General features: G+C 45.0%; 5 protein-coding genes across 5 annotated transcripts; 3 read left to right on the top strand and 2 right to left on the bottom strand.

Annotated features, from left to right (window-relative positions):
* Positions 1-208: 208 nt before the first annotated feature.
* On the top strand, positions 209-2,529 carry EDB93DRAFT_1330907 (Bestrophin, RFP-TM, chloride channel-domain-containing protein; the record flags this gene model as incomplete). The annotated part of the gene is made up of 11 exons (XM_041455183.1): positions 209-291; positions 363-655; positions 708-847; positions 895-1,418; positions 1,584-1,638; positions 1,689-1,770; positions 1,824-1,976; positions 2,039-2,084; positions 2,137-2,220; positions 2,274-2,319; positions 2,354-2,529. The coding sequence occupies exons 2-11, from the start codon at positions 420-422 to the stop codon at positions 2,527-2,529; spliced, it is 1,542 nt and encodes a 513-aa protein (XP_041303971.1). The 5' UTR covers positions 209-291; positions 363-419.
* Positions 2,530-5,331: 2,802 nt separating this feature from the next.
* Positions 5,332-6,957, top strand: EDB93DRAFT_784974 (uncharacterized protein). Its single transcript, XM_041457468.1, has 13 exons — positions 5,332-5,472; positions 5,519-5,553; positions 5,613-5,839; positions 5,893-5,954; positions 6,042-6,099; positions 6,147-6,226; positions 6,277-6,284; positions 6,398-6,481; positions 6,535-6,550; positions 6,605-6,647; positions 6,703-6,711; positions 6,771-6,808; positions 6,905-6,957. Coding segments are annotated over exons 1-13 (696 nt in total). The 5' UTR covers positions 5,332-5,437; the 3' UTR covers positions 6,906-6,957.
* Positions 6,958-7,314: 357 nt separating this feature from the next.
* On the bottom strand, positions 7,315-9,402 carry EDB93DRAFT_784782 (uncharacterized protein). The gene is made up of 15 exons (XM_041457467.1): positions 9,062-9,402; positions 8,979-8,988; positions 8,907-8,926; positions 8,825-8,857; positions 8,683-8,779; positions 8,596-8,624; positions 8,512-8,545; positions 8,426-8,458; positions 8,296-8,372; positions 8,180-8,234; positions 8,061-8,132; positions 7,901-8,011; positions 7,813-7,853; positions 7,737-7,762; positions 7,315-7,690 (listed from the first exon to the last, which is right to left on the bottom strand). The coding sequence occupies exons 1-15, from the start codon at positions 9,104-9,106 to the stop codon at positions 7,513-7,515; spliced, it is 861 nt and encodes a 286-aa protein (XP_041303969.1). The 5' UTR covers positions 9,107-9,402; the 3' UTR covers positions 7,315-7,512.
* Positions 9,403-11,055: 1,653 nt separating this feature from the next.
* EDB93DRAFT_1091774 (uncharacterized protein) lies at positions 11,056-11,469 on the top strand (the record flags this gene model as incomplete). The annotated part of the gene is made up of 1 exon (XM_041446382.1): positions 11,056-11,469. A coding segment is annotated over one exon (414 nt), but the record flags the coding sequence as incomplete, so codon positions are not given.
* A 1,551-nt stretch (positions 11,470-13,020) lies between these two features.
* On the bottom strand, positions 13,021-13,556 carry EDB93DRAFT_1254011 (uncharacterized protein; the record flags this gene model as incomplete). Its single annotated transcript, XM_041453551.1, has 2 exons — positions 13,021-13,036; positions 13,093-13,556. The coding sequence occupies 2 exons, from the start codon at positions 13,554-13,556 to the stop codon at positions 13,021-13,023; spliced, it is 480 nt and encodes a 159-aa protein (XP_041303967.1).
* Positions 13,557-15,626: the final 2,070 nt, after the last annotated feature.

Raw genomic sequence — 15,626 nt, 5'->3', positions numbered from 1 at the left:
TGCGGAGATCATGTATCATATGATGCGTCTTGATCACAGTTGTCCGAACTCATCGTATTCTTACTAGCCGGAATTTACTAGGTTCCTTCGGATATCTATGTTCAACGCTCGTACAAGACGAAGGATCCAGAAACGGGCAACACCTCGAAATCATCATTGCTGGTCCACGGTTGCATCGATGTTGAAGAACTCTGTAACGGCGTGTCCCGTGACATAATGTAGGGTGAGATGGGCGGAGGGAACGCGACAGGGACTGATAACAGGATACCATAAATAGCCTGCTAAAGGCGGGTAAGCATGCATATGGGCGCTTTTGAGTTGGTATTTCAATTATGCCCTCACGCGCGCCTTTCTTCGCCAAGGACTTCCGAGAGGCTTTTAAACCTCTCTCCGACTATCTTTTGACGCCTTGTTCACCAATGTCCAAGATTGAAACCACTACCTATGACTCATTCGAGTCCACACTGGCCGTCCACCGTGACAAACCCCTCACATGGTGCAAAACATTTTCGATCCTCTGGGGCACAGTTTCGACTACTGCCCTAACTAGGTGCTGGCCTGCATTGATTGGCACTATCATCTGGTCGTCCTCAATATGCGTGCTTAACTATTATACGCACGGAATATGGTCGATTCAGCCGACTGTCATCACCGTGTAGGGAGTCCTCAGTCCCAGTAAGACCATCTTTGCCTAATTTTTATCGCAGGTTCGGTACCGTCCTCGGTTTCATAATATCCTTTCGGACATCGTCCAGTTTCGAGCGTTATAATGAGGGCGCCAAACTATGGTCTGATCTTGTGTTGAACTGCCGCATCTTTGCTCGGACAGTGTGGTTTCATGTCCCAGGTGCACAGGCTCTTTTCTTCTTCGCAAGGGTCACTCAAATGTTATAGATAACGCTATTTCTGTTCCCCCAAAGGATTGTCACCATACGGTTGCTGATGAAATAACCAATCAGGACTTAGCGAAGACCCAGAAGGAACACGCTATGACCCTGATTGAGAAGAAGACGGTAGTGAATTTACTCGAGGCGTATGCTGTCGCCACCAAGCACTACCTGCGAGGGGAAGAAGGAATTCACTACAAAGATCTTTACCCGCTTGTTCCCTTCCTCTCTTCATCCCATTACTCGTTTCCCGCCATTATCCCTTTTAAAAATGACGAAATTCGGAAGTTACGCAGTAGGCATACACATAACCCGAATCACGACACACCGAATCTCTCTGGGGATGCAGCCGTCCAAACACACGAAGTGGCAGTGCCTGAGTCTTTGTCAAGACCCGTTAATCGATCACTTTGGAGGGACACCGCCAAAACCATCGCACCCCCTTATTATGATCCAGAGTCTCTTCTGCCCGCCGAACTACCTCCTAGGCGCAGCTGGCGATCAGCTTCCCCATTTCCGGTCTTCTTTTGGGTATGGAAAATTATGAAGAAACATTTCTGTAAGCCTGGAACAGATGACGCACTGTCGAAATTTCCGTCCCAGCAAAAATAACGTCCTTTGGAGATATCTTTGTACTTGGTATGTATATCTCATCATGTACGGAAATTAACAAGGTCTGATTTTTGAGCCTCAAAGACATCTTACATTTGCGCACTCCAAACCCGCAAAACTGTGAGCGATCCAACTTTAGGTGTGTTTTATTGCAGTCGTTTTCCATGTCACTGATAATTCTCCTCGAAGATGTGCTTACTGCGACGCTCAATCAGCTCGTGGGTGCCTTGACTGGGTTAGAAAGGATCCTTGCTACTCCGATTCCGTTTTCGTGCGTGATCGCTAGACGCCTGTTGCCTCTGTTACTCCTAACTTTTCACTCAGTTACTCCTCGCACCTATGGATGATTACAATGCTTTACCTTGCAGCTTGGTATGCAGGAGTATTTTTCCGCCTACAGCTAGTTGATATCGTCGTTATATGTGATAGCCCTTCCAGCTATGGACCACACTTAGGTGGTTTACTATTCCAGCGACTGTAATTGCTGTAAGGCGCATTACACACTTCCTTGTCTCATATTGTCTCATTTGACTACCAAGAGTTGGGCTTTCTACAGCTTTCTTGTGGCCGGGGAAGAAATTGAAAGTAAGTTCTGAAGCTAAGATATTACGCTCATTCATTTAATGCATCGTCTTAGATCCGTTTGGCAAGTTTTCTCATCCCGAATGACCGATACGATCTTACCACCATCTATCTGATAGGCTATGGCAAGAATGACTTGGTGCGTCTTATTTTTTTGCATCTCGGGATGTATTTGCTCACCCAAGAACGTAGAACCTGAGATATTTGGTGGAGAATATCATACGCGAGTCTTATTTTTGTCCGGGGGTGCATCCGTCTCACTCTCTATCCAGGGAAGGAACTTCGTGCTATTACATCAACGCCGGCCCCAAACATAGCGATATGGGCGTTCTCGAAAGAGAACAATTTTCTTCAAGTTGAGAAATATTCGAAGGACAACTCGGACAAAACACCGCAGGCCTGGGTTGACAAGGGGAAGGAGAAGATTCTCAACGCTTTGTACGTATAGAATCACGTTAACGCCAGTGATAAATTCATGTCTCCGCACTATCAACGGACCCATACCGGCGTAAAGCGAATTGGCAGAGAAGGCGCGTCTGGAACTCAGTAGTGTGTGTACTCTTATATTAGGTGTCTATGATCGTCCAATGTTAGGTAGAAGCTAGATAACAATCAAAGAACATTGGGCACATGCTCGACGGCATACTGGTAGATCTTGATGATCGTCCGATCTTAGATAGAAGATAATTGTTGAAGAACGGTGGGCGCATACAGGCGCACACTTACGAAGGTTTGGGCGGCACCGATTGATGTGAAATTCTGAGGACGAATTTCAAAAAGTCAGAATCGATTGACGCGTGATTGACATACTGATATGATTAGATTGGTGTGTCGATATGGCAATATAAACGTTCGGACATTTATCGGCCGCATCCATGAGATTGGATGGCGACATGTTGATCAGATGGTCCTCATCTCCATCATGAGTATCAAACCCGTCGGTAATGGTCAAGATTGCCTGCAACAGCAAGTCAGGTCAAGAGTGGAGGAATTCCCGGTCACAAGGGAAAATTGGAGCCCGTACCCTCACGTGCAGAGTTCGTCTGGTCGAGGCCAGTAACACAAGCTGGTGAATTAGCAGGCAGACCGTTCATCGAATACATCCCACAAAACCTCAGAGTGATAAGCTTAATGTAATGTATGGATCCCACGATCCAGATACAAAAGGCGCGATATGCTTCATTCTATATCTAGATCAGTGTGTCTTCGCTTATAATTTAAGTACTCACCTCATGATCAGATTCGGATCCAGAGGTACAGGTCGTGACCCTCCCTGAACCCGCTTGCAAGGCATGAGCCAGCGGTTATCGGGAATGGCTGATTCTGAAAATTCAGCTTGAGAGGCTGTTTCTTTGATTCAACACTCGCCAGGTTACTGCCAACATACTCCTGCTATCGCCAGACAAGATTCCTCTATTTCCGTAAACTAGTTACTGGATTGACATTTAATCATTCATGAGAAGTGAATCGAGTAGGAAGCTAAAAGGTAAGACGCGACTTGCAGCAGAGCGTCTGTCACCCCATCTCTGGCGGCAGTGTTTCTCCAATCCAAACAATTACATCAACACTCCTGCGCCATGTCCCTCGCCACCGATGGGCCAACTCTATAAAAATTTACCTGCGAATTTTCAAACCCAGTCAAACCATGCGTTTGAGATTACATGCTCTCAGCTGGACGTAATGTTCTTTGTTTCTGGTGTGTTCAAAACCCAGTGACGTTGTGGAGGAAGGTTTGCACGAGCGATGTTTCCGGATGATTCACGAAGTATGTCTGTCGCTTGATTTCGCAAATATACAGTCGTTTGCATCAAAAAGTTCACCCCTTGATTTGGACGCAACGTCTTTGTATGTATTTGGTGGGTGTAAATTTGAATGGTACACTCTAACCCTAACCACAACGGCCACTGTCACACTGCGCAGTATCCATCGGACACCAAGCCTCGTTTTAAGCTGATTGATAACAGTCTTCATTTTTCTTTGGCAAATTCTGCCAGCCATTGCACGCAGCAACTCATTTCGCTCTGCTGCTGCCTTTGCAAATTTGATGTCCGTTTGTGCGTGATTGCAAGCCGATGAAGGCTGCGCGAGAGCGTGGGAATTGAGACTTCAACATTTCGTGCTTCAAGCAGCTGCTCTTAAAAATTTCATCAAGGAAATAGGGTAGGGATGGGTTGGCATCGAGAATGGATGTGATAAATGACAGGTCCTGTTGGTTGAGAGCACGAGGCTTGCCACGACGACGAACAAATGGATTTCTTGTCTATCCAAAATCTCGGTGAAGTGTCAGAATTTTGTAGATACTTCGCCGACTGCACCCAGCAAGTTGAGCTATTTCAGCAATTGTCTTAGAATGCCAGACAATAATCCTCTCCCTTAACTGTTCCGTGAGGTGTGGAGACATGATATCGTTACATCGTATAGTTCTCGTGTGACAGGTCACCCGGCAAACACATTTGAGAATAATATTCGAGGTTTTTTTGTGGGCACAAATACATACAAAGACGTTGCGTCCAAATCAAGGGGTGAACTTTTTAATGCAAACGACTGTAATGTGGAGAGAGATGACTGCATCCCCTTCTGCATCGCCATCGTCGAGGAAGGTTAAAGTTATTCGAAAGGAAGCTGTGTTACTAGATGGACGTAAACTGGTGAACCATATGCTACCAAACTCAAAGCACACTGCACAGCGTTATTAACGTTCCTCAGCTTCGGTCGGAGTCTGAACCAAGTGGTGATTAACATTATTATGTAATGGCATGCAGTAGCCTCAGGCGTGCACTGCACCCTTACACTTCTACTTAGCATGCCAACGAGGTAGCTTGTGCGTTACATCAACGTTACCGGGCGGAGTAGCGGCGGTGTTTGACTTTATTCAGAGACAGGTCAGAGTCGCTCAATGTACTAAGTCACGGTAGCCACAGAGCAACGTTAACGTTCATCCTTCCCTTGAGGGTTTGTCTAGCGTGAGTAGGCATATGTCGCTCCACGGGTTATCTTATAAAAGAATTTCGTCTATTCGATATCGACCGGTCTGCTGATACATTATACAAGACTTGATCAAATCTATCTAGCTCATCTCGCAATAACTTGCTCTGACAATGCAAGCCTTGATCGTCATGGAAGCCATAATCCATGTGTTCTAGCGAGAAACGGATTAACATCAGCCTTGTGATGGCACAGCCCATGACTCACCCACCCACGTAAGGCTAGCCTCTAACAAGTTGATCAGTGATGCTGACTTGGAATATCCATGTACAGGAATTATATTTACATTTTGATTGCAGGAAGTACCATTAAATGCGGCTGGCACACTTAACTTGTCTCAACATCTTCCTTCAGTTGAATATTACCTTATCATGATGTATGCCAGCGATCTGGAGGTGCAGCAAATGTGAGTGATAACACATAGATTGACTGCATATACTGAATATTTATAGTTTGCTCTGCATCTACGCAGTTTTGGCGGGAAACAGTACTACAGCTTAGTTTTATCCTTGGTACCAGGACAATAACGCATTTTTCTGAATATAGGTATACTGATATACGACCATATGGTGACTCTACCAGAAGAAATCGCCTTTATTTGGCGTCGTCCAAAAGCACTATCTGCAATATTATTTCTACTCAATCGCTATGTCGCCCTCCTCAGCAATATCTGCGCCTTAGTTATGGATTTTGTGCCTGTTTCAGACAAGGTTCTACAATTTTATTATGCTTGTAGTCAACGTTTGACATGCTTACAACTTATTTCTGTAGAGGTTTGTCATACTCTGGTTCTTGAATATATATTGTTTGCTCAACAAAGACTTAGCTGCTCGAAATATGCGCTATACAGACAACTATCCGTTTTCCTTCAAACACTAATCGTTTGCAGTGAGTGAAAGTCATCTTCGTTGCGGGAAAGTCACTAAAATTTTTAGTCATAACGGCCATTCGCACTTATGTTCTCTACGGCTGTAGCAAGCGCCTGCTTACTTGGATGGCAGTTGTCATGATTGCTCTTACGGGACTAGCTTGTGTGCGTTTTTAAAATGCTAGGCCTGGGAGTGTGCTAACCATTTTTAGGCTGGCACCCTTGGAAAATTTTCAGGCGATATAGAACTTGTGTCAGACACTGGCTGCGATGAGACATTTTCAAAAATGGTGTAAGTCGTGCTCATCCGTGTTCTGTGCGCCTACTCAAAAGTCGTTGCAGAGCTGCCCGTCAGTGAATTCTAAATTACATTCGCATACAACTTGATCTTGTTCAATTGCAGGAATCGGGCTAGCATATGTGGCATTATCTGTCTTCGATTTACTCATCTTCGTCTTGACAGTGTACAGGATCTGCAAAATAAACAGTTTGCTGCGATTCTCTTTAGTCACCAGGAAAAATATCATTGATATCATATTTCGCGATGGTAAATCTTTCGCTGCCAATCTGTATTACGAACACTGAATCAACTGAACGCAGGTGCGATGTTTTTCGGGTGAACTTGCTAGCGATATCGTGATTCGAGTGATTCTGACCCACATTCCTCCAGAGCGATGACACTAACTAATATACTGAACACCCTGACGTACTACGTGAGTCGCTGCATGAATACTGATGGTTTTACAAAGCGCTCACGGCTTATATAAGATTGGTTCAGTGAGCATACAAACCCCACACCTTGCATTTAGTTTGACTGTTTTCTGATGATCGGCAAGGTTGGCCTCAGAGGCAGTCTTTCCACATTCACTGGTTGGTGAGTGATTAATGCGATGAACACGGACCGATTTTAAAGATGACCTTCAGCATGTCTGTCACTCTCATCTCTCGGCTGATGCTTAACCTGCACCAGACTATCGACACTGGTATTTTCTCCACTCCCGCTCAGGACGACGGTCCCAGCCTCCCTATCCTTACCACTAGGATCGACATAGAAACCGTGATTTCCTCTCACCATTAGTAGACCGTTATTGGATTCTGTTTCTGGATGCAAGGTTGTGGTGATTCTTGTTGGGAACGGAAAGCTGTTCTCTGAGCTCTTTCCTTGCATGCAGTACTGCACCATGCCGGTGGTCGTGGGTGCTTGGTGTGTGTAGAAATCAAAATGATCGTCATTTGTGCCTTACGTAGATATCCTAATTATCTTCTATATGCTTGTCCGTAATATGATATTCTAATATACATATTGTAGCGTTTATCCCTCCTGAATCAGTCAATGTAGAATTTTACCTATCCCATGGTGCACTCTTCTATTGCATGCTCGGTCTCTCCTTGCGATTTTTAGATGCCATACATAAAGCACCACACGATCTACTGTAGGAGAGCAACATGGAGGTAAAACGTAGGGGAAAGCTCGCAAATGGTTTGCGAATAAGCAGCATAGGATGATGGGATGGACGCCGAGCATGTTATGTAATGCAGCGGGCTATATCCAACAAAGGGAGCATAATTAAAATTGAGTCACAAGTATGCAGTATCAATAATATCCAGCTCTACATGATCCACTGAGGATGGGAATCGGATTGGTCGAGAAAAAATCGTCCCAAAGCTGATTTCAACGTCATCCCACCATTCGCTTGTTTCTCGTAGATTAAACAGTATGCGTGAAGAAAGAACGCTGTGCACGACTGCCTGCGGGCTTTTCTGATTCAGCTTTAAATATAGTGTGCCATGGGATTATTTACCTATAAAAAAGAAAAGTATATGGTTGCTGAACAACCTAATCAGAGGCTATCTTGCGACCAGAAGCAAGCTGCTCACAGGAAGCACAGCGATGCCAATGCAATTCACCATCGAGGCCACTGCAAAAATTAAGGCGGTGTTCTTCACAAGAATCTACAAGACTCACGAGCAATGCACAGCACATAAATCACACCATCCCGATATACATTAGTGACTAATGGTGTACTTTCCCGTCGGTAAAATTTGAAGCGTTTGTGTAGTATCAAGGACATCAATACTGACGGGAGTTAATGGCCGCTTGGCACAAACATAGATATGTTACGTACCAAGCTGATAGACCATGAGTAACCCATAAGCGATGCTCAGGTATTTTTCCCCCTCAAAGTTTCCATACGCATCTGGAATATAGTGTGAGCAGAAGAAATTTGAAGGCGGAGATACGGACCGCTAGGTTTGCTCGTAACGACGTATATAAATGTTAGCGCAACTGCTATTATGGCCTAAAATGATGTGTAACATTTGAGCGACGACAAGATGGCTAAGAGGAAAGACCAAGGTTACAGTGCTGAGCAATACTGTCGCGAATAAGACCTTAATTCCCCATCCACAGAATGCTTGTGCCCTAGCCAAGAGCATGACTAAAGAGGAAGTCATTATGAGGGAAGCGACTTGACGTTGAATTGATTCTGACCGTCAGCAGCAGCAGCATTGAAGGTGCTCATGGCTAGCAAAAGTATTGAGAACACAAGGCGGTTTGAGTGAGATTGTATACGCAACTGCCATTTATAGCAATATACCTCCCGGGATCTGGCTGGAATATGATCAGGGGATACATGATTACTGTCAAGAATTTAGACGTACGATTCTCCCGCGAGGTGACTCCAGCATGTCTATTCGAAGGTCACATCAGCGAGGAACTAGAATAGATAGATAGTCCCGAGTACTCACAATATAGGTACATAATACAGGTTGCAATCGGTACATAGCGAGAGATAACAAAGGCTATCCTCACGATCCCCCATTTTCTCCCCCATGTCCAACGAACCTGATATGAAGTCAGTTTTGCACATAGCCATCGAATCAAACTGACCTCTGAGTCGAAAGTGAGGCAATAGTCAAAAAGCTAGGGGGAAATGGTTATGACGTTACTTGTCGTATTCGTTCCTCCTTACCAGAGCTGCCGTAGATGCGGCTGTCCCAGGAAATCAGTTATGCAGAACGAAATATGAGTGTAGTCGAACTACCTTCAACATACTGACTTTGAGTGAGCAAATGAAGTACAAAGCCGACAGGTCACTGGCACACGGTGCGAGCGCAGAGGACGTACTGCAATAGTAGTTTCACGCTCCATGAGAACTACATAGTCATCCATCCTGGGCTATGAAGTTGAAGTTGAAGGAACGACTCTTCCTTCCGCCGTGTGGGGAGACCAGAGTGATCGTGAAGTGGGGATATTAGCAGTGTGTTTGGCTATCTCTTTCTTCCGTTCATTATATTTTGATCGATCTGATTCAAGTTGATACCCGACCCGGAATTAAAAATTGACGGAATTCGAAAGAACGTTGACTAGGACTCCCAGTCGCAACGTGAACTTGTAACGTTAACGTTAGCATGTGAAATGTGCCGGTTCCCGAGTCCTTCAAGTTGGAAAGCTAATGATCCTCACGGCACCCCAGAAACTCGTAACTTAACTTAACTTATCTCGGCCCGACCACAGTCCTGTTCTAGTCACATCAACCTAGATGATGATAATGGGTGACCCTCTCCGGCAGCTGCTTGACGTGACCCTCAGGCCCGGCGAGCGGAAGCGTCTCCGATTTCTCTTTGTCATTCGATGTGTCTCACCCAGTAGGCCCGGATCAGGAAAACATGATTTGTTACAGAGTACTCTGTAGCATTCTGTAGCACAATCCACCCCACTGATGCCTATCAAAATCAATAATTTCTCTTCGTTAAATCTAGAGTACATAGCCACCTATCTATTTTGCAATCTGAGGTCACCCAACAGCCCGCTTATCGAGTATTATTTTTCCCGTCCACGCAGCGGCAATCTCGCAAGCGTCCGAACCGAGGTCCCAGCCTAACCACTGTTAGCTTGACCTCATTGCCTTGCGTCGGAGTCCGGTCGGACGAAGCTGGACCTCCGTCAACCCTTCAATTCGCGTTGATATGAATCAGATTTCGAGAACGATCAACATACTAATAAAGCGAACAGGCCTACCAGGTATACGTATGGTAGGAAATTTTACAAGGGGTAAACCTGGTAAACTTCCCAAAAGAAGTGCTTCCCCAGCCTTGCGGGGAGCAACGTGTAGAGAAAAAATCGGGCGAGCGGGGTTTGAAAAACGGGAAGCTTGGAGGTTCCTGCCCAGTATGATGGAATATACCTATATGGCAAACAAAAAAAAACATGCCTCTATTATAATGACGATTATTGCAGTAATACTAGAAGTGACCCTTTTCATCTCATGGCGGCGACGAAGTTCTAGTATTACACTTGTTCTACATTATAGCTGTTAAGTAACTCTATATCACGACCCATGGGCCATGATAAGGTTCATGAGCCCTATGCTATAGATATTACGTTACGCGGTCGACTTTGATACCCCTGCAGGAGACATCAATCGTATCCGTTGACCGATCTCGCAGATCACGAACCTGTTGTGAAATCGTGATTGTCAGACATCTTCTCCGTAGACCCAATTGTTTTGCAAAAAGAGATGAGCACAAACCTACTTTCCTTGCGATCTGGTAAGTCCATTGGAGAGATGGATCTGCTAGGCATTCACGCAATTGCCTCCGTGACAAGTGCCGAAAGCCAGAACCAACGTGTTGCATCCTGTGGTACCACAGCTATGAGGGCTGCACTGCCGCGGGAGCGTGCGATGAAGGACCACATAAGGACCTATCAAAATGTGGCAAGCATGGAAATGGCTAGATTCCTCTTCGGAATCGTATGGTGCTTGTGAGGCCCGTCTAGACTCTGGCATTCGCTGTAGTTTCATTACAATATTGAGTGTCGCGGCAGACTCGCCGAAAGATCTAACAAGGAAGCTGGCTAGTCAGAAGCTCGGTGCCCCCCTGTAGGCGCTTAAAATTTGAGACAAAAGGATGATGAAAAAATTATGCAAAACGCACTGATGGGGCGTAGTTCCAACGCCATTTGCATCATATATATATCTATCAGTTACAGCACAGAATCGCCACTGTACACAAGTACGACTAGCCATATCCAACTTGAAGCTTGAAGGGTCGAATATCATTGGCCACAAGTCTAACATGTCACTAGTGTTGACTCGCAACCTCGTTAACCTTGGATAAACAGGAGCAGGCAAAAGCTCTGTCATCAACCTGATGATTGGCCAACAGATTCCGCACGTATCGCCCAACTCTCGCCGCTGGACTCCGAGTCCGTATTGGACAGAGTACCAAATAACCTTCGAGAATGGGACTCGATACAAGGTGTTTGATACGGTCAGCCTCAAATTCAAAAAGCCCCCCCATCTACAAACCGCAGAGTACCTCTCCAAAATTTCTGATGCATACCGCCCCATCAACACTTTGAAAGAACTTGGATGCAGAGTCACGGCAACCATGCAGAGCAGCTATGGCCCGTTATTCTTCGAATTTCTCTGCGAGGAAAATGTCCCACTCGTGCTGGTCATCACAACCTGGAAAGAGAGACAAAGATGGAAGACCGGTACATGCGGAATATGGCTACCTGAGGAAGTATAAGACTGTATAACATCAGGTGCATAGAACATGCATGGAGAACAATGAACATACTGATAAAGTGAACGAACCTACCAGTTGTACGTGTGATATTAACGAAACTTCCAAAAGGCTAACTCCCCAAAAAGATGTCCTTCCAGTCAAAGGTGCTGTGCGCATTGCGGGAATAAAAGCGTCACGCGTACATCTGAAGAAACGGTCAGGCGAGCGGTGTTTGAAAAATGCAAGTTGGCAACGTTGCCCGAAACTATGACGGACCGTGGCGGACAAAATATAACTCGGCCAAAACCCTATCAACTCCTTTATATCAACTCAACTCACCTGCAACTCAACTCAACTCAACTCAACTCAACTCAACTCAACTCAACTCAACTCCAACTGGCGACTTACATAATCTACCAACTCATAGCACTTTCCAAATGAACAAGCCTACCGCTGGTGCATGTAAAATGAAGTCACAGGACACTTTTCGTCATAGGTATATGAAATGGGGTCCTCGGAAAGTCGTCGTGAGTCAGCCTATACTGTTATAAAGATGTATCTATACTGGACTATAAACCAAAAACTCCAATACATCATCCAGTTTAATCATCCACTATCCAAACAGGATGTATCCCTAGGGCAGCCGCTTTATGGGCTTACTAATCATAAAAACGGAGGTTTAATGCTATATATGGACGTTGTCCACCTGTTGACCCTTGCCTCCCGTAGGACCCAATATTTGGTTCTTCTGCATCGGCTTCCATTGACTTGATCTTTCAATGAGCAGGTCCATTGAGGGCAGATCTCTCTTGAATCTGAGGTGAGTGCCTGTACCTGCCTGTACCTGCTTATGATCTTGTCTTTATAGTATTTTCATCCATCTTTTTGACTTCACCTAGTGCCTATGAGGAACTTCCCGCGCTTGGTATGTTTTTCTTTGCACATCCACTTGTTTTGTTGAATTCCTCCGATTTCTCAGTTCACATCCTTTTTTTTTTTCTTTCTCCTAGATGCACCATTCTCATGTGCTTGCATTTTGCCAGGTTATGCTTCACCCTATCCATCATTCTCGCCACGTAACTCACCACTTCAACTTCATCTACAAAATGTTCAACTCGATCTGGCTTGTCTAAGCAAAGTATTTTGCTCCAGTGCTTTAACATCATTAAGTTTATGCTTCATTGCATTTATCATCCTCACCATTTTAACTGACCACCTCAACTTCATCTAGAACTGCAAATTCGGCCACAACGTCGTCAAGCGGACAAGGTCATCTCAGTACGAGATTCAGTCAAGAGTGGAGGTGTGCACATGAAGGAAATTTAAGTTTTATTGTAGTTTCGCGAGTGTTAATTGCTGCATGACCTTTAGTAGTGTGTAGCGTCTCATTTGTTATGTTCAAACTGTGCCCAACTATATCATGCAAGAAAACAATATATTGCGTCTTTTTAGGGAGGACATGTCCTTATTACAAGTACTTTACTATGCTTGCATTACCAAAAATTAAAACAGCGCAGCCAAATGATGATAACAGAATTAGCAAGATATGTTGAGCCAGTGACTCAGGACCCATCACACTTTTGCCCTCCTGTTCATTGTATTGAATCAAGTTAAGAACAAATATTGGATATAGCGGCAACTCACTTGGATGCGTGGTCTGAAGACATCTCAGCCCGGGGGCGCTTGTTTTCCTTCTGAGAAGCACTGATCATGTTTGCGGCATCATTGCATGTTGATGGCTTGGGGATGTGCTTGGTCCTGCGTGTTTCAAGCACTGTTCCATCATTGATGTCTATGTCATCAAGATGGTCACTTCCTGGGGTAGGTGCCAATGGATCCACATCAAAGGAAGGAGTTGTCAAAATGAGAGGAAGTTTGCTAATGAGTGACTCGGCGCTTGAGCTGGTATCTGGAGGGTGGTCAGAAGTAGTGACCGGTTGAGGGATGTGAGAGATGGCGGGCAGTGTGTTCAAGATGGTGCCTGGAGGGGGAGTGGAAGTAGTGTCCAGTTGAGGGGTGTGAGAGACCGTGGGCAGTATGCTTGAGCTGGTGTCAGGCAGGGTGGCAGTACTAGCTGTGAATGGTGATGCAGGGGGAAGTGGGGCCATGGTAAGAGTAGTGATTTCTGATGCACCAGCTTGCGGCTCCAACCCATCTGAACATCCAGATTGGAGAGGAATATATCTAAGTCTGGGGTCGTCCAGTCATCGCAGGTGCCGTGTGAAGGGGGAAAAGGGGGCAAAGGCGCCATTGTGAGTGATTCTGGAAGGATGGAAGATTGTAAGGGGAGTCCATCAAGGGATGTATTGTGTTGCATTGATTGTATATCAGACCACTGTAGTGATACATCCCCAGTGGACAAGGCATTAGAGATGCTACCAGTTCCACTACTACCCTCTTGCTGTTGTGGGCTCGAATGGCTCAATGCGCCAGCCTCAGCTATTAAATTTAACGCCCAGTCAGTTCAATGAATTCAATTGCTCAGAAAAACTCATGGTGTACTCGATGTAAAAAGTCTCGAAAGGGTTCCATGATGCCGGCATCAAACCCAGGGTATGCGGTGCTAAAGTTGTTACCTAGCTTCGTTTGACCAACATGAAAACTGAACAAGTAAGATATGGTTTTATTTCTTTAGTAAAATGCAAGCTTACCTGTAGACTAGCAGTAACCTGTGGCTTTGCCACGGCTGTCTGAGTAAAGTTCGCACTTTTATAATTCAGCAGAAGAAAGCACGTAAGAAATGGTCCGAAGAAGAAAACCAAATGCTCGTATACATGTATGAGTTAGTAGTGCAGTAAATACAAAAACTGTTCGAAAGATAGCAACTGTGATCAGCACTTGCATTCAGCTCTGAAATCACTGGCAGGTGCGACTACATTTTGATGGTGTACCATCCTCCGAGTTATCATCAGGTAAAGAGTGCTTATTCAATGGCGTGCGGTCTGAGAAGCTGAATTTCAACTTTGAACGGCCTGGAGTTGGGGTTGTAGAAGTAGCACCTTTCCATGTAAAGTTAGATTTAGATGGCAAGGAGATGTAAATTTGATACTCACCATGCAAACTTGAACCAGTTGACGCTACAACAGGATGGCCAAGAAATGTAATACTATCCACTTCGATACGGAAGCGCTCTGTCTCATTTTTGTCACCTGGCTTTGAAAGTTTTGCGGCCAATGATGAATCCCTCAATACTAACATATCTATTGGGTTGGACAATAAATCTATTCCCCGATAGTGATTTCTTCCATCTAGCAGTGTCAGGGAAGGTACACTCAACCGGCATTAGTGACCTAAAGTTGGTGCTCGATGGTTCTGGTTTAAGCGCAGTGACATACTGATGAGCATCAATGCAGAATGACCATGCAAGGTCATCAACAGTGCTGACTGTGCCACAGATTTCAACATATGGGGTGAATGTGGCCTCAATGCCTTGACCGGCAGGAATCAACTAAAAAGATCAACATCATCGAGTAAGTACTAACAATCACAAACTTTGAAATGAAGGAAGATGTGCCCTGATGATATCTCCAACAATATCATAGTCCATTTTCTCCATACCCGGAAGAAGCCCGAGGCACGCACCAGATTCCATTTTCGCCACCTTAAGAATGGATTCAGTATTCTGGTATTGCTATCAGTAACCGTTGGACTCACCTTTGCAATAACAAAGTAGAATCCAATCTCGTTGAATGCACAATTGGTTGAGTTGAAGTACCGCAATGCTGCCAACAGCGGTGGACAGTCTTCACCCAAGTAAATCTGGGCATCAAAAATGAGAGTCATACCATGCCCCTCCGCAACTCGGCCATTTTCAAAAACAGCAACAGCAATGATAGTGGCTGAGCTAGCGCTAGAATTGGTCATGGCAGTGAAATTAATCAGAAGAGAGGAAGATTGACTGAGCTTGATACACCCATTGGATTGCAGGTCATGTAGGCTTTATACTGTTGAGGCTCGGAGCTGACAATAGGGTAGCAGAATGACATTGAAGGTTCAGGATGTTACCTGTGACAGTGATGGAACTTGATATCACTACCCTGCAATGGAAGTGAGTAGTGTCGGACTGCCAGGATTGCCAACACCGACTTTGTATGATTGTACCAGGCCAGGGATGAATCTCTAAGCAAAAACAGACGTCACACATCATATTAGAAATCATTGTCATTGAGAAAATGTCG

The sequence above is a fragment of the Suillus bovinus genome (genome assembly GCF_016758785.1).
Source record: "Suillus bovinus strain UH-Sbo-P2 chromosome Unknown EDB93scaffold_67, whole genome shotgun sequence".
NCBI lineage: Eukaryota > Fungi > Basidiomycota > Agaricomycetes > Boletales > Suillaceae > Suillus > Suillus bovinus.
Note: the sequence above shows the minus strand (reverse complement) of the source record. Positions and strands in the feature narration are given on the sequence as shown.

Excerpts from the sequence above, each read along its gene's own strand:
- EDB93DRAFT_784974 (XM_041457468.1), top strand. The coding sequence starts at position 5,438 with ATGATGTATGCCAGCGATCTGGAGGTGCAGCAAAT. Across the intron at positions 5,473-5,518 it reads GATCTGGAGGTGCAGCAAAT|TTTGCTCTGCATCTACGCAG; the intron begins GTGAGTGATAAC and ends GAATATTTATAG. Across the intron at positions 5,840-5,892 it reads TACAACTTATTTCTGTAGAG|CTGCTCGAAATATGCGCTAT; the intron begins GTTTGTCATACT and ends ACAAAGACTTAG.
- EDB93DRAFT_784782 (XM_041457467.1), bottom strand. The coding sequence starts at position 9,106 with ATGGATGACTATGTAGTTCTCATGGAGCGTGAAACTACTATTGCA. Across the intron at positions 8,625-8,682 it reads CTGTATTATGTACCTATATT|ACATGCTGGAGTCACCTCGC; the intron begins GTGAGTACTCGG and ends ACCTTCGAATAG. Across the intron at positions 8,373-8,425 it reads CAATGCTGCTGCTGCTGACG|TCATGCTCTTGGCTAGGGCA; the intron begins GTCAGAATCAAT and ends CTTCCTCTTTAG.